The sequence below is a fragment of the Ursus americanus genome, chromosome 7, assembly GCF_024610735.1.
Source record: "Ursus americanus isolate L20-20 chromosome 7, mUrsAme1.1.p, whole genome shotgun sequence".
Lineage (NCBI taxonomy): Eukaryota > Metazoa > Chordata > Mammalia > Carnivora > Ursidae > Ursus > Ursus americanus.
The window spans coordinates 15,272,965-15,293,281 of NC_142133.1; the positions used below are offsets into that span (position 1 = coordinate 15,272,965).

The 20,317-nt window shown below is 47.2% G+C and overlaps 1 protein-coding gene across 2 annotated transcripts in view; it reads left to right on the plus strand.

Annotated features, from left to right (window-relative positions):
* Nucleotides 1-20,317, plus strand: part of PRKCE (protein kinase C epsilon) — a 570,596-nt gene that overhangs the window by 172,981 nt on the left and 377,298 nt on the right. For both annotated transcript variants that reach the window (XR_015725163.1, XM_045787917.2), the window contains exon 2: nt 8,099-8,162. Coding sequence is in view for 1 of the 2 variants with exons in the window: in XM_045787917.2 (XP_045643873.1) it covers nt 8,099-8,162 (64 nt within the window). In the remaining variant the exon portion in view is untranslated. The remainder of the gene's footprint in view (nt 1-8,098; nt 8,163-20,317) is intronic.

Here is a 20,317-nt window from a genome sequence, read left to right on the forward strand (position 1 = left end):
TCCCTCTGCCCCCCCCCCCCACATACTCACTCTCTTTCTATCTGTAATAAATAAATAAAATAAAAAGAGGAAGCAGGTACTAACTTGAGTTTACTCCATTTGTGGCCTTGGAGAGCTAGAACCTGTTGCATAAGCCTCCAGTCCAGTCAACAGGACTTCCACATGGAGGTGATGGCTGCTGCTGGGTTGGTCCCCATGACCTACAGGGGATGGGAAAGCAATCTGTTAGCCAGTTTCGAGGCATTTCTTTAAGATGCATCTGGTAACTGAAGCAAGCTGCTCTCTGGGGAATTGGAGGTTAGAAATAGCTAGAGAGGGGCGCCTGGGTGGCTCAGTCATTAAGCCTCTGCCTTCGGCCCAGGGCGTGATCCCAGGGTCCTGGGATCGAGCCCCAAATCGGGCTCCCTGCTGCCCTGGGAGCCTGCTTCTTCCTCTCCCACTCCCCCTGCTTGCTGTCTCTCTCTCTCTCTCAAAATAAATAAATAAATAAATAAATAAATAAATAAATAAATAAATAAATAAATCTTAAAAGAAAAAAAGAAATAGCTAGAGAAAAAGGTATTGACTTCAGCTTTGTAGCAAGTGAACCCAAGAACATGATTTAAAAAATCATAGGGTCCAAAGAGCTTAAGTGATGAATCAGCCTTTTCCCAATTCCTGGTCCCTATAGTTTCAATCCTATAGTTTCCATCTCTTGAGGCCACCCCTGTTTCCTGTTGATTAAAACTTCTTCTGAAGATAATCTGTGGCACAAGTGTGAGAGTGTGAGTGTGAGCCTGTGTCTGGGCGGGGGGTGTATTCACACAGTAGCCTAGCATAATAAACACATCGCACCTTGCTTCCACCCCCCCCCCACTTAATATATCCCAGGATCACTTCATATCTGTCAGTACATTTTGATCTTTCCATTCTTTTTTTAGGGCTTGCCTAGCAATCTACCACGTGATGTACCATATTTAATTTAAGGAGCTCCCTCTCTGCAGATATTTAGGTCCTTAAGGTCATTAAAAGCTCTTCCAGAGCATTTGGTCTAATTGTCTTGAGATACACGCACACACAGACAGATTTAAATCATTTTAAGAGTCAGCAGGCTCTTAAACCTACATTTTGGATGTGTTTTTCTTGCTATTATTGTATTTTGATCACAGAAGACAGAAGAAGGTGGCTGTGCCTGTGAGTGTGTTTTGCACGTGTGGGTGGATGTGTGAATGTGTGTGCCTACACAGGTAGGTGTACATTATGTTGTGTGACAGATGTACTCGAAAAACTCTGAATGAACCCTTTTATTTTTAAAACTGGAATGTGAAATTTTAAATGCCCCGAGGGTGGGAAGATGATTTGTTATTAAAGGAAACTTGTAGAGGAATCCTTCTGTGAAATGAAATGATGGCTTCTTTTTTTCCCTTTTAAAAAACTATTTCATTGAGGTACAATTTACATACAATAAAGTGCATTCATTTGAAGAGTTTGGCTTGATGCAATTTAACAAAGGTACCACTGCCTTTCAATCAAGATTCAGAAAACCTCCCCTAGGCCAGAAAGGGTTCTCCGTGCCTCTTTGCATTCACTTCCCACCTTCACCTCCAGGAGATCACCAGTATGCTTTTTGTCACTCTGGATTGGTTTTGCCTGTTCTAGAACATCACGCAAGTGGAATCACACAGTATATACTCTGTTATGTTTGGCTTCTTTCTCGTAGCATCCGTCTTGTTGCAGACATCAGTAGTTCATTCTTTATGGCCAAGCAACATTCCATCACGGGCAGGCAGCATGGTTTCCTTATTCGTTTACCTATTGTCGGGCATTTGGGTTGTTTCCAACATTTCACCGTTCTGAATGAAGCTTCTAGGAATATTTCTGTACAGGTTGCTGGCTTCCCAAGTGAATCATCTCCATAATTCAGTTGTGCAGGCTCAATTGAAAGCCAGGCCATTCATCCATTGAGCCAACATGTACAATATGTATTAAATCCCTCCCGTGTGCTGGTCAGGCAGGATTCTGCCCTGCGGGGATGTACTCTAAAGCCTGTGTCCTATCTTTGCACTGCCATGGAAAGTGTTTGAGAAAGAAACAATGCTTGTCTTTCCTTATTTTATGGAAAGTAACTGCTATATTTAATTACATGGGCGCCCTCTACTTTCAAACTGCGCCTACCAATAGGGCTAGTAGCAAACTCTTTCTCAAATGAAGTCTTTAATCAGCTGCTAGCTTCAGAATCAGCTTCGAGAGCAAGCAGCTGCTCGAGGCTTGGCCAGCATCGTGCCTCATCGTTCTGGGTTTTCCAAAGCAGGGGTGAGGAGGATGTCTGCTTTGTGAAGGTCTCCTGCTGTGTCTGGCATGCCTTGTCCATGCCTGGCGCCTCTGGGGACTGTAGTGTGACTGTGGTTTCTCCAGGGAACAATGGTCAGCAAAAAGGGGTGTACAGGACTTGAGAAGAGGGACCCCTGCTTTGGAAAGGAACTGTGGAGTTCCTCTCTTGATGATTCCCCTCCTCCTTCACCTTCCTCACTCCCCTCCCCTCCCCTCCTCCAGGTAAAAAAAACCCAGCCTATTATCTAGGGCTTAATTGGTGCAAGACAGGCCGTGCAAGCCTTTCTCCCTCCTCATCCTTTCTGGATTCGTCCTCTGACCTACTCCCTACCTCTAGCTTCTTTCTAGCCCCTAGGCCCCTGACAACAGAGGGAAAAGGAAGCGAAACTCAAATTGGGCATGGGTGACCTTTGCAGGCTGTTCCCAGGAAAGGTTTGCCTAGAGGTCTCTGGTGGAAGTTAAGCTATGGTTAGGAGGAAGCTCGACTGTGAGTTTCTTACCTCCTTTGCCTCGAACTCGATCACTCCCAACACACAGACGTGCAGACACCTTCGGGTCACAGTGACACAGCATCAGTGGGATTTCCCGCTGGACAGGTGAGGTGTGGGGGGAGGACTGTTGGAATGGGAGGCAGGAGTTGATGGTTCGAGCTCGGACTCCAGGCTGTCCGGCTCTAGGGCTCTCATTTCTCAGAGGCTCCCCTGCGAACGGCGCCCTCTGTTCTCCCAGGCTTGTGCTTAACCCCAGCTTTCTCACACAAACGGTGGCGCTCGTCATCCTTACTATCTAAGTAATTGTGAGGAATACGTGAAATGCTGTGTGCAAAGGGTTTGTGAAGTCAGGCACCACCCAAAGAAGTGCCCGTGATACTTTTGTGCTTTTCAGAGAGGGCTTTTTCGTGGGTTTCTCTATGGGTTGGGCTCGTTCCCCATTTCTGTGTTCCTCATTCAAATGAGTAGAGCTCTTGCTTCTGCCCAGGGCTTGTTTTCTGGGAGAGCTCTGGGGGCAGGGGGGCAGGAAAGTGCTGAAGGCATTGCTCTGCCTCAAGCCGGCCAGGGTGGGGAGCCAGTCTCTTGCACCTGAGAGGGAGCAGGAAGGCGCAGAGAGCCGGAGGCCTACAGGAAGGGGAGGCCTGGCATGGGATTGTCGCAGAAGGCTTCCCAAGCTGGGCAGGGCCTGAGACCAGAGCTCTGGCAGAATCATCTGTCCCATGTGACCCAGGGAGCCCTGGGTGGGAATCTGGCTTAAAGCTCTCAGAGCTCCAGTTTTTCCACCCGAAAAGTAGGGAGCATTGCTGGCCTCAGGGGGATGAAAGGAGCTGATGCCGACTAAGCACTGGGCGCAGCGTCTAGGCATAGCAGGCGCTCCATCACCCTGCGGCCACCCTCCCCCTCCCCTTCCCTCATGAGCGCCTCATGACCCTCCGATGACCAGGGCTGTAGCCTGTTTTGCCTGTGGGGAACCTAGGGCATGAAACCCTCAACACAGTGCTTTATTTGATATTGCTAACTCTGTAAAGTCATCAGATCTCCTGGAATAATGTGGAATAATGTGGAATAATAGCAACTTGGAGCAAGAAAACACCTTTTTTGTTGGGGAAAAGCTTGACAGAGTGGAAGGAACATCCGACTAAGTAGCACATTTGAAGACTTGGCTTTTTAAAAACAGTAGCACCAGCGGTTACTGAGGATTTTGTGCTGGGCACCATGCTGAGCTCTTGACATAGATTATCTCATTTAACTTCACCACAGCCCAAAAGTCACAGGGCCTGTTATTAGCTCCATTTCTCGGAGAAGCATTCTGAGGCTCAGAGGAGGTAGTCACTTGCTTCAGGCCACAGAGCCAGTAAGTTCACACATCACCACCATGTACTTATTGTCTCCTGAGTGCCAACTGCTTTGCATGGGAGTCTCATGGAATTTTTTTTAAAGATTTTATTTATTTATTTGACAGAGAGAGACAGCCAGCGAGAGAGGGAACACAAGCAGGGGGAGTGGGAGAGGAAGAAGCAGGTTCTTAGCAGAGGAGCCTGATGTGGGGCTCGATCCCAGAACACTGGGATCACGCCCTGAGCCGAAGGCAGACCCTTAACAACTTCGCCACCCAGGCGCCCCGTCTCATGGAATTTTTACAACAACCCATTTCACAGATGATGAGCCTGAGGCCAAAGCTCAGGGAAGGTAAATGATTGCCCCAGCCAGGATTCAGCCCCGGTCTGACTCCAAAGGCTGTGTTTGTCTTCCCCATTGTTCTGTTGGCTTGCTCCTGGCCTCAGCTGGAGGGGTAGCCAAAGGCACAAGAGGTCTAAAGAAAACATAGTCAGAGGTAATAGAGATAGTAGCTGGGAAGACTCATCAAGTGAAGGTATGAGTTTCAAGGAGATTTGGTAAATAGGGTCGCATCTGGGATAATTTGGAGGAACCCTGAGTGCAGGAGAAAGAGCTTCGACCCAACCCTGGGAATGGCTGGTTGGGGGGAGGAGGCCTGCTTTGATGTAGTGCCAGCTGCCTGGTGGTGATGGCAACGGACAGCTTGCAGGGGCTGTGCAGGGCTGGGCACCTACATTGCTTCCTTATCCGGGCCAGGTAATTGTGAGCCGAACTTGAGATTCAATTAATTTGACCATGAAGTTGCACCACACTCCACCACGTTTTGTGCCTGATAACCCTCCAGTCATCTGCGTTGAAGTCCGACCTCCCTACATGGATTCTCAGCGCCTCCTCCCTATGCCGGCTGGGGCTCCGCCAGCACTCTGTGGCCATCTGCCCAGGCTGCAAAACTCTTTGTTGCTTTTGGCATGTTTAAAAGCTTAATTTCTATTTTTCTGTTTGGAAGTGCAGTTCATCGGCATCGAGGCAGCAGTGGGTGCTAAAATGGTTTCTGATTGCTATCTTGAACGTTAATATCCTAATACATTTTATCGTCAATGACCTGTCCCCTCTTGCCACAAGTTCTCACTCCCCTTTTGCAAAGAGAGGCAGCCCGCTTGCCTTCAAATAGGCCTCCCAGCCCATCTCATGCCTTTGCTGTCTCCCTCCCCGCTTTTCACAGATAGCATTGTACTTTGCCAGTGAAGCCCGTAGTCGTGGGAAATCTCTGAGTTGGAGGATATGAGAAATTGTTTCATTTAGCCGGCGGGGTTTAATAGAGATGATCTAATCTCTAAAAGGCATACATTATTTAAATTCCATGCTCTCGGACAAGAGGACCCCTGATATTTGTGGCAGGGACAGGATTTTGGTTTGGCTGTTCAGTAGAGCTGACTGTTGGTTTTCCTGTTTGTAATTTAGTGCGGGGGCTGGGTTATGCTTGTGGCGGTGGGGGGAGGGATTCCTAGTGGTGAGGGGGCTGGAGAACATTTTCTTTAGACAGAAACCTAAAATCACAGATTCTTGGGGCGGAAAGGATGGGGAGAGTCATTGCATGGCATCACCAGTTTGCTTTTGGGTTCCCATCTGGGTCCCAAGCTCATGATTCCCAACTCAGGTGAGTGGCCCCTGTGGGGCAACCTGAGAACTTTCCCAAGGGCACCTGGGTGGCTCAGTCCATTAAGCAGCTAACTCTTGATTTCGATTCAGGTCATGATCTCAGGGTCGTGAGATCGAGCCCTGTGTCGGGCTCCATGCTGGGCGTGGAGCTTGCTTAGGATTCTCTCTCTCCCTCTTTCTCTGCCCCTCCCTCTCTCTCTGCCCCCCCCCCCAAAGAACTCTGCATTCCCTCACTTCCTGCCCTGACAGACTACCTGCAATATCACCAGGGACCTCCCCTGTGAGGCACTGAAGACCTCTGTTGACAGAACTAAAATTTTGAGAGAAACTTTAAACACTCTCAACCACTAGAGACCGGGTCTAGAAGTAAAGTGGGGCTCACAAATGTCTTGGCGAACCAGGACTGTGAGTGGCATGAGATGCTGGGGGTGCCAACTGGAGAATAGCAGTCCCAAGTGAGTTTTTTTACCTCAGAGGGGGTATGTGGTGATCCTGGGAGTGCCACCTCTTGTTCCCCTCCCTCCTCATTTGAATGTCACATTAGTATAGATCATGTGCCCACCTGCCTTCCTGGGGATGGGGCCTTGGAGGGGCAAGTGACCCCAGCATAGGCTTTCAGAGCTCCGAACATAAAGTCTTTTCTCCTCCCCGAAGGTTTATTGGGTGTCTCCTGACTAATAGACAGTGAGGTGAGCACTAGGTATACAAATGTGATTCTCCTCGTCTCTGCCCAGCAGAGGAGATAGACCTACGGACAACGTATTCCAGTGTAGTAGGAGCCGGGTTCAGATCGCACGGGTACCGTAGGAGCGTAGGAGGAGTGAAGGTGTAATAGTTCTGACTGGGAATATCTGGAACGGCTTCAGAGAAGAGATGACCAGTGACCTCAACTTTGAATGAGAAGGAGGTGTTCACCAGCCTGACCCTCAGTAGTGCTTGCTGAATGTGTGCCTGCTCTTTGCTGGGGCCAATGAAAAGGTTAAGGAGGGGTGGTGGTTCCGGCTCCCCCCCCCCCCAAGAAATTCACATCTTGCCGGGGAGACAAGCCTGGCACGTGTGAGCCAATTAAAGCTCTGCAGAGACAGATGGAACTGTGGAGGCGAGGATAGGCCGCCGGCGGTACTTGGTGATCCAGGGTTTCCAGAGTTACTACTCTCTCGCGGAGCACACAGTTTCTGTAAGGAGAGTTCAGACCTTCAGAGATGTCAAGTGTCAGAGGCCCAGCCATTCTGACTTTTCTGATCAGCCTGGTTGTGTACAGAAGTAGCTGGTTGGATTTGGAGGCGGGCTGGGAACAAGTGACGGTGGGAGGAGAAGGTTGATGGTAAGAATTTAGTGGTGTTGGCTCACTCTTTACAACCCCGGTAGGATCTGTGGTTTGCAAAACGTGCCAGCACACAACCTGAGTGCGGGCGCCCCTCAGTGTCCCACCAGCACCGCGCGCATTCCCAGACTTGGGGGATGTGCTGCTGCTTCCACCTCCACTGACTCCCCTTTCTTATCTTCATGAAGTCTTCCGAGACTGCTCTTCTGCACTGATTTCAAACTCACTGGATGCTTCATCAGTGATCTGCTGCGGCTCATGCTTAAGCTGGGTTCAGCTTTGTTCTCTGTTTTTTAACTTCCCCTTGAGATTGTAAACACCTTCTGAGTGTGAATAGCATCTTATGCTTTTCTTTCCACCCCTGTGAGCAATTTGTGTAGTCTGAGGAACACGGGTTTCTTTCGACAGTCTTAGCATTGAATCTCAGCATTGCCACTTACCCTAAAACTTGGAGCTTAGCTTCCTTATCGGTAACATGGCGTAACCAGGGGTTTCTCGACGTGGACACTGTTGGCATTCTAGGGCTGGATAATTCTTCATTGTGGAGACCGTCCTGTCCACTGTGGGATGCTTAGCAGAATCCCTAGCTTCCACCCATGAGATGCCAGTGGCAGCCCTCCCTTTCTGGTCATGACAATCAAAAACATCTCTAGATACTTTTGTGTCCCAAAGAGGTTCCCTGTGTCAGGCGTCCTCTGTGCCCGGTTTCCCTTGCTGTTGAGAACCACTGGGATGACACCATCTATTGGGTCTGTATCAGACCTCCTAGTGCTGTGTCCGGAACGTAGCAGACATTCCATAAACACCCATTCTCCTGCATTCCTGCTCCCCCCGGCACTGGACACACTACAGGGGGATGAACTGAACGGAGGAACCATGACTCTCGGTTTTAGCCCTTTGGGATGGAGAAGTCGTGGAACCCTTGGGCTGCCCCCACAATGCACTAACAGAGCCGTTGTCATTTTCTTAATTGCAGATTGATCTGGAACCAGAAGGAAGAGTGTATGTGATCATTGATCTGTCGGGGTCATCGGGTGAAGGTAGGAGAATGTGACCTCTCCTCATTGTTCTCTTTCACTGACCCTTTGTCTTCCAGTGTCTCCCTTCACTCCTTGGCTGGGACATATTACAGTGACATTTAATTAATTGGCACCCTTGAAAGGAAGAGGTTATTTTGAAGATGCTTACGCCTGTGTACCAAAAGGGACGAGCCATCTGTTAACTTTGGTGGAGCAGAGGGAAGATTTTTGACTTATCAAGCGAGGCCAATAAAGCAGGCGTTCCTGCCCGCTGGTGCGCAAGGCAGGCTTCAGTGGAACGGCAGCCTCTCCCCGGAGGCTCGCGTGGGGTGTGTGTGAGTGTCGTGGGAAGGAAGTAAAACCAGTTGGTCTAATGGTATTCAGAAATGAAACAAATAAGGTGTCCAATTTCAGAATCGTATTTTTTAGAGCTTTTATAGAAGTGTTACTTCTTTTTACAGTTCCCCACGCAGGCAAAAGCCCTGCTTTTAGAGAGAAATAATGGGGTGAGGGAATGTCTGCTCCCCACTGGCCTATGAGACAGGGTGTAAAATGTTGTCTGATGGTCGGATTGTCCTTCTTTCTTCTCCTTACGTCCTCCTCTCTCTCTTGATCCTGTCTTGGGCACATTTACTACCTTCAAAGGCTTGCCGGGTAGTGAGGACTGAGCAGTCAGGGTGGAAGGGAATTCTGCACAGTAAAAACCTTGTCCACGCAGAACAGGGAGATGGTGACAGACGTGGGCTCTAGGGAGGCTGGGAATTAGGACAGAGATTTAGTGGGGACCATCTTTCTTCTCCTCTCTCTGTGTGTGCAGGAGGAGAGAACAGTTGGCTTCAATGTCATGGCAGAAAGATAGGAAAACCAAGGCTGGTTCCTCTTGGCAATGAGAAAAAAATGGGACTTAGGGGCTGTGGCAGCCTTTAGGGAGAGACAGTCAGCTCCCTTAGCTCCTGGTTGGATGACTGGGGCCTTTTACAGCATCTCTTCAGAAGGCTAGAGATCACAAGGACAGAGTCACAACACCACGTGGATTCCCCTGTGTTAGCGATGAAGCTCTAGTTTGCAGCTCAGTAATGGGAGGAGAGATTATGTCCACAAATTCAGAGGAGTGGTCAAACCACGTGCTTGACTGGGTGCCCGATGATTTTCATTTGGCTAATTTATCACCCAATTTCAACAGGTGTTCAGAATAATTCAATAATTGTGTGTATAATGGGCTTATAATAGAATTCAGTTCTCTTTGAATAGATCTCAATTATTTGGCATAGGTTTAAAACTTTAAACATCCTTCCAAATTGGTCTCGTACATTTTCTTCTCTTTATTGCAATTACATTTTGGCGTTTCCAGCTTTCCTTCTCTACCCTCAGCTCTGAGCAGCCCAGAATAGAATCTGTTGTAGAAGATTTGGGGATTTAGCAATATTTAGTATGAAATATTTAAGATGTGCCAAAGGGCCTAAAGAATAATAAAATGAGCACCGGTATACCCACCACCCTGATTAAGAAATAAAGCAACCATTAAGGTGAAACTTTGCATTGCTTTTAAAACAGCATGCGATCCCAAATTCACCAGGCTTAGAAGTGTTACAGCGGCCTCCTGATTGTAGATATTGGTGAAACATTCAATGAGCAAAATCAGTCCCCCTTTTTCCTTACATAATCTATATGCAACAGGATAATTAATTGAATGTGCATTTCCTGTGCCAAGATGCTGGGCAACCAATAGGAGGCTTGGATGATTTTTTTTTCTTTGAAAAGATTAACAATTTGTGAAATTACAGAGGACATCCTTTTTTACATTAGAGAGAAAGGATGTGGACGAATGAATGAATAAATAAATCAGAAGCAATTGATTTTTTTCCTCCTTGCTTCTACGGCTTATTGCATGTGAATGGCCAAAGCAATTTTCACTGGGCTGAATTCTTAGGTTTTTTTTTTTTTTAATCTCTTTCATCTAAAGAAAATAGAGTTTACTTCAGAAATGCTGACACACGCCAGACTCTGTAAAGTGCTAGCATGTGTTGCTCTGAAGAAAAGGAGAACCTTTTCTGCCCTTTTTCTTTTGCTCTTCCTGTATTTGGGATTCTTTCTCTGGATGGTGAGAAAGACTGCCCAGCAATCTCTTCGTAGGAGCTGATCTTGTTGCGTTCCGTTTGCGTTCTGTACATCCGTTTGCCCCATCCTGCTAGTCAGACTTTGAGGGCTCCTGATCCTGAGGTTTTTGGAAGGGTTGGGAGGGCAAGGAGAGGAGCAGAGGATGAGTGGCCATGCCATTTGTTACCTAGACTGCACGAGAAGGATCGAGGTCAAAACCTGGTTATCCCAGCTAGACTGTGGACATTCACAGATTCTTATCTACGTCCCTTTCTCTAGTGAAAATACCTAACTCTGTATTCTGCAAAAGTGTGCAAAGAGAGTTGGAATGAGGCAGGGCTGATGTGTTCACTCCATTATTCTGCTGTCAGGCATCCCTGCAGCTCGCCTGTCTCAAATGCTCCAGTCCCATCAATGGAAAAAAAGTACATACATTCATAGAAATCGCACACACTTTGCAACACATGCAAACAGTGAGGAGCCCAGAGAAGGGTGCAGGGTAAGGATCTAATTCCAGGATGGGCCGAAGGTTTCTTTTTCTTGCTAACACACTGCAGAACGCCTTGGACGTTTGTGTCTGCTAGAGCTGGGGCTAATGTGATTTCTAGCTGTCTAATAAAATTCCACTGCTTGCTTGTCCTGTGCAGCTCACCATAATGGGATTTGACTGGTGTGTGCTTTAGCTAAACCAGGCAACCTAACCCCAGATGTAAGGGGTCAGGTTCGATGACAGCTAAGGCCGTTTCCGGTCACACAATTTTGATCTCTGGCCTAATTTGAATAGCAATCAGAGCTCAAGGCTGAGGGCTGGCTTATGTCTGTAGCAGGTGGAATGGGTTGAAAGAAAAGGGCTCTTTTGGACAGGTACCACGGCAGGCACCTTACCTACGTTATCTAGCAAACCTTCCCAGAATACTTGCGCGTGATCCTCCATTCTTGGGTGCCTCTTACTGTTTGCTATGATCGTAAGTAATAACCACACGGCTTCCTGGTAAACCTGGCATGACAGGCTCACCAGATACTTAAGTCAGAGCATAATTAGCCCAGGTGACAGACGCATAAACAGCGATGTAATTCTCAAGCGTGTCAACTATTATTTCCTGCTGTGCACATTAGCTAGCATTTCTTCCTTTGTTGTGACGCAACTTGTACATTATTTCTATTCTCTTTAATAACATGACAATGCACTGTTATTTGCAGGCTCCCAGAGGAGGGGCCACCAGGGTCTGACCCGGGGATTTCTAAGCTCTTCTTTTCTTGCCTTCCATCCGGATCTAGTGTTCACCCAGGAGAGTTTTTCAGAGTCTAAACAACACCAGAGAAAACTAGAAGTGGGTCTCACTGATAATGTTTGCATTGCCAAACTGTGTCTCCAATAAAATGCAGAAGCTACAAAGTAATTTGAAAGATTTTTTTTTTTCTTTTGCAACACAGATCATAAAAAATGCAGTGAAATTGGGGTTTGGAGTGATTTGCAGATAGATAAAGAGCAGGGAGCAGGGTCCACGCTGTCCCCTTCTTTCTGCAGCCACATGCTGCGGACACCGCACCATTCAGTCTCCTCCCCGGGCCCCCCCAGCAGATACGGTAGGAAGAGCACAGTCCCAGGAGTCCCTCAGGCCTGCCCTTAAATCCTGGCTCTAGAGCTTGCTAGTTCGGAACTTCCGATTTCTCCCCAGCGATGGGGGGGGGGGGTTGGGTAACTGCATCTCTGATAGGAACTATGGTCAGATTGCTATGAGAATGGTGCCCTCAAATTTAGGTTGATGCTCAGTAAATACCCTAAGGCCCTAGAGACCTGAGAGCAGGGAGGTGGGCAAACCTCTGACCCATTGCCCGTGAAGGAACAGCAGGCAGGGTATTCAGGGAAGCAGTTTGAGGGCAGGTTTCTGACTCTGGGGCATATTAAAAAGGTAGAAGAACAGAGCAAGGTGACGGAGAAGTGATTTATAGAATAATATCTACATCAGGCTGGGGCTATGAGATGGCTTTTTGCAGAGTTCACACCTTGCCATAGTTTTGCCCCATTTTCTGTCTTTCTCTTTCTTCCCCACTCTTCTCCCAATGAACTCTTTTCTAGAAGGACATTCTCTATCTTGTTTGTATCCTGTGGCCCTTAATGCCAGAAACTTCTCTTTCTGGGAGCCTGGGTGTGCTCTCTCTGCTCAGTGCAGACTGAGAACATGTGAGCCCCACACTCTCACTGGCCCTTGGCTAAAAGCCCCTCATATATTTGAAGACAGTTACTATATCTCTCCTTTTCAGGTTTGAATCATTCAAATCCTTTATCCTTTCTGAAGGGGTAGTTTAGAAATTTAACTCAATGTTGCAGCTCTTTTCTGGACTTTTTTTCCAAGTTGCACAGGCAGGCAGACAGACATGATCAAACCTGCTTGGCTTTGATCTGAAATGGTAACATGGGTGGACCAAGTGCCTGAGAGTATTACCTGCATGCGGGAGACAGTCACGTTGACAGGTCAAGTGACGTGCCCAAGGTCAAAAGGTTGATTACCTACCTTTTGAATCAGACCCTGTTGGGCCTAGACCCCCAGGCTGTGATCCAGTGCCCTGCTCTAAATCGTGGCCTCCATAGTGAGTTCGCCAACATGGCAAAGACTTTCCCACTTCTCTGTTTATTTTAGTTCTTTTCTTCAGACAGCTTGCTTTTTTTTTTTTTTAACAACAATATGGAGCTAGAGTTCTTAGTTTTGAATCCAAAAGTGACCCAGAGAGCCCCTTTCATAAACAAGCAGATTTCTTTTCCGCTGTCTTAGAAATGAGAACTCCCTTGGTCCCAGTTCAGGAACCATCAGCTCCCTCTCAGGCTCTCTGTCAGGCAGCTCCCTAAGTAAGTCTTGGTCTGCAACTAGACCTGATTCAGATCCCAGCAGGTTAGTAATCTTTCTTCCCTGTGTCCATGGCAAGCACTGGATTGCTGCCCTCGGTGTTGAAATAAAAGGGGAGGACTTCTGGAACTGCCTCAGCCAATGGCTGCTTTCTGTCTCTTAGATCCCAGTGCCCCACTGAAGCTCCAATTCCTGAGAAGTCTACGTTATTCAATCCAATGCCTTCGGTTACCACGTAGTTAAAAAGAACCATTTGTTCAAGGGAACAGTAGTCACCAGTGCACTTTAACAAATGTGCCCAGCTTAGTTCCGGGTTTGGGGAACGGGAAGTGGGGAGGCAAGCAGAATATGAGAGGTGACCTTCACAAGTACGCATGGCCCTGCCTTCAAGGGAGTATACAGTTCAATTAGGAATCTGAGACTCTCTTGTAGGACGAAAGCACTAGAGAAAAGTGCAAGGCAATATCACATTGAATGCTTAATTGGGTGTTACCAGGAGTTCTACAAATGGGACCAAATTGGGGCTGGAATAACCCAGGACAGCCTCAGGGAAGGGCAGGGCTTGGGCTGAAAAGGAAAAGATGGGTCGCCTGGATTGACAGTGGGGAGGCCGTTCTGAGCAGAGGGGGAACATGTCATCACTATCAAAGGCAGCTTTAAATCTCTTATTTTTAGGTAGGGCTGGATAGATACCATAAATTAAATAGATGCAAATTGTGTTCTCTAAGAGCTTCCAAACAAAGACAATTATCAGTATTATAGACAGAACTTTTCATGCCATGCAAACAAGAAAATGAAATACCTTCAATGATTAAACCGTGTTTGAAGGTAGAAGGCAGTTCTTTCTGGATGTGTCTTCATGGTCAAGGCCTCTTACCCATCTTGGACTCCAAGGAGGAGGAATGTTCTAGGTCAAGTTTGGTCAAGTCTGGGATGTTGAGTAGAGCACATTTTATAAGCATGGGGCTTAGGTGATTGGAAGGTCAAGTCCAGGTATAGCCATCCCTTTGTGTCTTTTCTGCCCTCTCTCTCTTCTCTCCCTCAGCAATCCCATGGAGTCCCCTGGTAAAAACTGTACCACCTCCAGCATCCTCCTCCTTGCCAGCCTATCTAGCTTGTGTCCCCACAACAAGCCCTGACACTCCCTCTTTCTCTTTGCAAGTTCTGCCCAGTCTCTAATAAGAAGCATTGCTTGAGAAGCTAAAGAGAACTCTCACTTTCCCAAACATGGGATTTCAAAGTCAGGCACAAGCTCCAAGATGCTGCAAGGTCTCCCTCCTAGGAGGTGCCTTAGGCAAGAGATCTGGTCTGGCTCACCCCACAGACTTCCCAGACATGCATAGACATGGTGGATTCTCTAGTAGCATACGGGGTACAGAGGCAGCCTCAGTGCTTGATAAGAGTGAAAATAAAATCCAGTTGTTCAAGAACATTGATCTTGCCATGTATACCCCACATCCCCACCCCCAGCATAACTACTTGCCACTGATACTCAGACCCAAGGAGTGGGCCCCTTAGTCTCCAGATTTTTGGCTCTATCTTCTGTCCCAATGGAATAAGTTCCTGTTCCTAGAAGTGACCATATGCACCAGATGAGATAGGGGGAGTCAGCAGTGGACCAAGGGGAGAAAGCGGTGAACTCCAAATCCCCATCAAGGGGTTTATAATATCTCAAAGAGACAGTGCTAAAATGCTTGATGAGAAATAAGCCAAGAAATCCTCATTTCCTTCCAAATAGGCCCTAGATGCCCAGCAGTTCCTATGAAATGAGTCATCCATGGTTAACAACACTAAATGCCAACCATTAGCAGATGAAAAACAGAATTGAATCCTGAGTGGTTAAAGAGCAGAGCTCTTTAGTATCACTACCAAAGCCTCCTTCCCCTGTGCTATTACGGAGCATAGATGTGTATTTCCTATTGACTTTTGTGCCTATTTTACTAATGAAGTAATTGAAGAAGGAACAGTCATGTTGAAGAAAGCAGCTTATAGAAAGGGCGGGTTTATAATAGATCCTTAGTCAAGAAGTGAGCCCTGCATTTCCTGGCATGGCCTCCAATTCCGTCTCTGTTGTCTTGCTATGTATCATTTCTGTGTTTTATAAAGAAGATTGTTTTGGGAAATTCATGTTTGCAGCTCAGATCATACTGGGTCAAAGTGGCCTATAATTTAATCATTTACAGTTGTTGATGTCCTCGTGATTTGGCTTAAAACGAAAGGGTATTTCCATTCATCTAACCTAATTTAGAGAGTTATCTTTCAGGATCAACTACTTTATTCTTTTATCCAGTTGAAATTGGCCACTGCTGACAGTTTTATTGATTTCCCTTATTACCTAGCTTTGTTGAAACATTCACAGTTTCACAGCCAAGTGCGGAATTCACCATCTTATTGGAGCTGCTAACGCAGGATCTTTTATCTTCCTCCTTTGTTATAAACCTTTGGTGTGAGCTATGGGGGCCTGTGAAGGTCTGTTTCTCCACATCCACACAGATGAGAATCAGTGTCTCCAAATCACCTATTCTGTCTCCCCTCGGTCCTCGGTTTCCTGCATTGGTTGGAAACATGGTGTATTTGTTTATCTAAGACGTAGCCTGGGAGTTAGAACTAATGACGTTGGCCCTTGATCTCAGGTGTCTGTACTCCCGCAGAAGGAGGCAGGCAAGACCAGTGGGCACAAAATGCATTTTAGCTGTCGAGGAGCTGCTGGTCAAACACGTGCAGTGGGACGGCTGAGGAGACTTCCTTCAACTGGAGGACTCTCCCTGGAGTAGGCGGCCCATGTATGACAACCACCAACTTGGGCACGGGCTCTCATCAGTGTGTCATGGCAAACCCGAAAGGCACGCTGTCCTCGGTGGAAGAAGTGGAGCCGCTGGCCACTGAAGATGCAGCCAATCAAAGATAAAATAAAGGCGGACGAAGACTTGATTTACCTGAATTTGAACTTTGCAGGAGTGCATCTGATTTATACATTTGTTCATTTGACAGAGAACTATTGGGCACCTATACCAGTTCCTCTTTTCAGTGCCAGGGGGACAGAAGTGAACAGTATAAATGATACAAAGCCTCATGGGCCTTACATTCTAGTGGATAGGCTTGTGTGTGTGTGTGTGTGTGTGTGTGTGTGTGTGTGTGAGTGTGTGTGTGTGTGTAGGCTGTCTCTGCAAAATCTCTGGGGAAGGGAAAGAGTGAATTTAGAAAGGAGGGAAACTTTCCTGTAATCTTGTTTTTCTTTCCCATGTATGTTTATTAACTATTAAGACAATTACTTAGAAATTAAAAAAATAATAATTAGGTGGAAATACAACCATTGCCATACACACAGAGACAGTGACTTGCCCATGGCCAGAGGCTAGGACAGGCTCCGAAAGACCCTGCAGAGAGGAATGGCCTTTCCTATCCACAGAATAATGTACTTAGGACAGGGACACCGAGGATAATGCCCTACTTCATGCTCTGCATTACTCCATAGACACCTTTGATTTATAATGGGATATGCTGAAATGTAGGCTATGTATGGATTTCCCTAGACTGTGCCTGTCATCAAGGACTGAGTGCCCCAACATGGCGAAGCAGGTGGGCCCCGTAGCTGAACTCCCTCCGAGTAGGTGATGAATGAGTGACGCGTGCAGACATTCACTCCATGGAGCCCCTGGCCTCCGGGCGCTTAGCCCTGCTGCTGCTGAGAGGCTCGCCCCTCCCTGGATGCACAATCCCGTAGTGCACCTTCACTAGCACCCCACAGCACTCTCCAGCGTTTAGGGTCAGCTGCTGCTTGTCCCAAGCTTGGTCATGTGCACAGACCAAGTGGCTTATCCAGCAGCAGTGCCTCCTGCCCAGCCACGTAGGGCCAGCTGGCTTCCAGTGGGTTATTCCCACTCTCCAGGCCCTCAGCTTTGCCTGTTTCCTGACATTGAAAATAACGGTCATGTTTAGTTCAAACAGAGATGTTCTCTGCAACAGGAACCCGTGGCCGCTATGATTAGCCAGGTGTGAACTCTTCTGAAATTGCCAGGAGGGGTGAACTCAGAGGAAGTTAAGCTCCCTTCCAGGTCTGTCCAGGTGTTATCGGGACTAGGCTTTCATAGACACCTGCATTTGGGTTCCTGCTGCATATTTAGTTAATTGCTTTACCACTTGATGGAACGGACATGTACTGAGAGCCTTTTGTGTGCCTTGTGCCGGGTAACATGCTGAGAGCTAGAAAAGCAAAGAGCAGAAAGACCAAGACCCTGCCCTGGAGGCGCTCTCAGGCTAGGGCTTGTCAACAGGAAGTCACGGGCTCTCCTTGGCCTCAGGGTCCCCTTGTAAGAGGAGGGTGTGAGGACTAAGGGCACCCTCTCATTCTGTAGTTTGAGTCAAAACTGAGAATTTACATGTAGCTAGGTACCGGAAAGGGGGCAAGTGGGAGAGTACACACTTTTAAGCCAAGTCTCTGTACAGAGATCATTTTATTTAAGCCTTAAATGGATCTGTCAGGTAGGTTTTATCATCCCTGTTTTACATATGAGAAAAATCAGGCTTAAGGAGTTTAAGACTGTTGAGTCACCTGGGAAATGCAGATCCTGACTCTGGGCCTCGGGTGGGGTCTGTGATGCTGCATTTCTCAGCAGCCCCTGGGGGGCGATGCCCTGGCTGCGCGTCCTCAGACGTCACTCTGAGAAGACATCACAAGAGCTCTGGGGTCACCTCTGAAGTGTGCGGAGAAGGCACTGGTTTCTATTTCACTGAAAATTCAGAGGGAACTCTACTGACTTCTCTCATTCCCAAGTCTCAAAGTCAGTCCTTTTGAACCCTTTTCCACCCCCTTCTCCTGTCTTCTGGGAAGGGGGCTGAGAAGGCCCTCGGTATTCTTAGGGAAGGTGGGCAGTTCCCCGGCCTGGGTATTGCAGCACTAGCTTTCATTGTCTACAGAAGGTCAGAATAGATGGCGTCAGTATTCCGCAGCTAGGGGAAAAAGGAACCAATTTATACCAGGAAAACCAAAAGTAACCAGTGAGGATATTGGAGTTTTTGTTTTTGTGTTTGCTTTTCTATAAATACCCTCAAGTCTTGAGTGGTGCTTCAATTTGATCCCACTGTGCTAATTTTCTCCCGGTTTCTGGGGCTTTAATTAAAATAGCTCACCCAGGGCCTTTGCTAGAACTTACCTCTGTGTGTTCCTCCTCTGAGGTGGGCAGGTTGTACCTACCTTTAATGGATGGGGAAACACAGAGGGAGTTCTGGATTAGATGTTGGGTACACAGTAGGGGCATAATTTTTATTTGTTGAATAAATGAATGCATGACTAAATGAAATAACAGGAAAAAGTGTCACTTTCAAAGGCAACTATTGAGATAAACAAGGTGTTGGGACTGGCTTTGCTTTAGATAATCAGTGTTTCATATTCCAGTGTGCAATCACTGGTGAGTTCACGGGTGAGCGTGGGCCTGCATGTTTAAGCTTTCTGTGCCTGGTACTTATTAGGGGCTTTCTGAAGCCACCTCAGCACCTCCATACACACCAGGTCCCTCTTACAATATCCTCTCCCCTCCCTGTTTATTCAACTACTTCTCCATTCTTTCAAAATTTGATTTCAAGTTTGCCTCCTCCCAGGGGCCTTCCCACGTCAGCCCGCCTACCCCCCACCCCGCTGGCTCACCGCACTGTATTCGTTCCCGCACTCCTCTGTGTCTTTCTGTACAACCATGCACTCATACATTTATATTGTATCTGTAACTAGAGTCCTGGCTGTGTCCTCCCACCTGAGGAAGCCACGAGCCATTTGAGGACAGAGGCTTCTGTAAAATGGGCCCAGAGCTAAGAGCCGGCCCGGCGCACATGAGGTTCCTGGGGGGCCTCATGATTTGGCAGCACTGAGCCTGGGGTACGTTTCTACCATTCGACTACACAAAGCTAGGCAGCTTGGGAAGCCAGGGCCATCTCTGTCCTTGGAACCTCTCGGTCCAGCGGGGAACCAGACCACCCAAACGCAGTGTGATACTGGATACCGGAGAGGCACAGACTAAATCCATGGGAGCCTTAATTATTGCTGGGCCTGGCTCATGCTGGGCACAAGACCCCTGACCAGTTACACTGAATTCAGCGTGAAGCAGCTTTGTGGTGACGTGTAGTGGGAGTAACCCCTTTACTGACATCAGAAGCTTGGACTCTGTTCCTGGTCCTACTCCTCACCATTCAATTAAAGGTGAACAAACCAGTGAGTGTTTCTGGCCCTTGACTCGATTGCATCGACAGCCTGAAGATGCTATGATTCAGTGAATGTGCAGGATTCCAGGTTGTCTGATCAGAGGCTTTCTGCATACAGGTATGAATCAGCGAGGTTTCATAATCCTTCTTTATACTTACCACTAGGAAGTCAGATGCCGTTATCCTGGGGGCAAATCATGGGCTCCTTAGCCGTGGGTGAGACATGGAAGAACTTAAAATGTGGCCAAGTAAAGAGGAGAGTTTCTCCTATAGCTCCTTAGGGCAGTTCTGAGACCAGAGGACTAGAGTTATAGGGAGACAGCTTCAAGCTTGGCTTAGTGTACAGAAAAAGCCTCTAGTAGAGGGAGCTCTCCGGGAGTTAACATACATTTGGCCAGTAAGTAGGGAGCTCTCCATCTCCGGAGATATTCAGATACTGAATGAGCATTTTAAAATATTATAGAAAAAAATCTTCTAATGGTCTTTGGTGAGATCTGAATATTTGTGACAGATAATTTCCATAAGTATATACAAAAGGGGAATAATAAGGCAACTTTATTTTATTTAAAAAACAATCTAAGGCCCACATTGTGAAAAGGTAGAGAAAAAGCGTATATGAAATAATGGGGAAAAGGAACAAGTTGAATCTTAGCATCTATTTACAGAATAGTTATGTTTCTTGAAAATTTAGGCAAAAATGGATATGTTAAAATGTGGATCTCGTTTCCAGAGAACTAGGAAAGGTCTCTATTTGAATGGACCCCAAACTATGTCTACCCCTATTGTGAAGACTTTTTGTGAGTGGAAAAATCTCTTATAACATCAGTATTCACTCCTTAGTTCTCTCTCATGTGATATGCGCACAGAGTTCACTTAAAGAGTGGTCCATTGGTGTGCAACTGTAAAGAGACCCACACAGGGGGAGAAGGATAGCAACGAAGATCCCTGATTTAAGGGAAACAACATTGGTCCACGCATGCTGTGAGGTAAGGATTTTCTCCTCAGACTTAGGAAGGTTTTGCATAGGAGCTACGGAAGTAG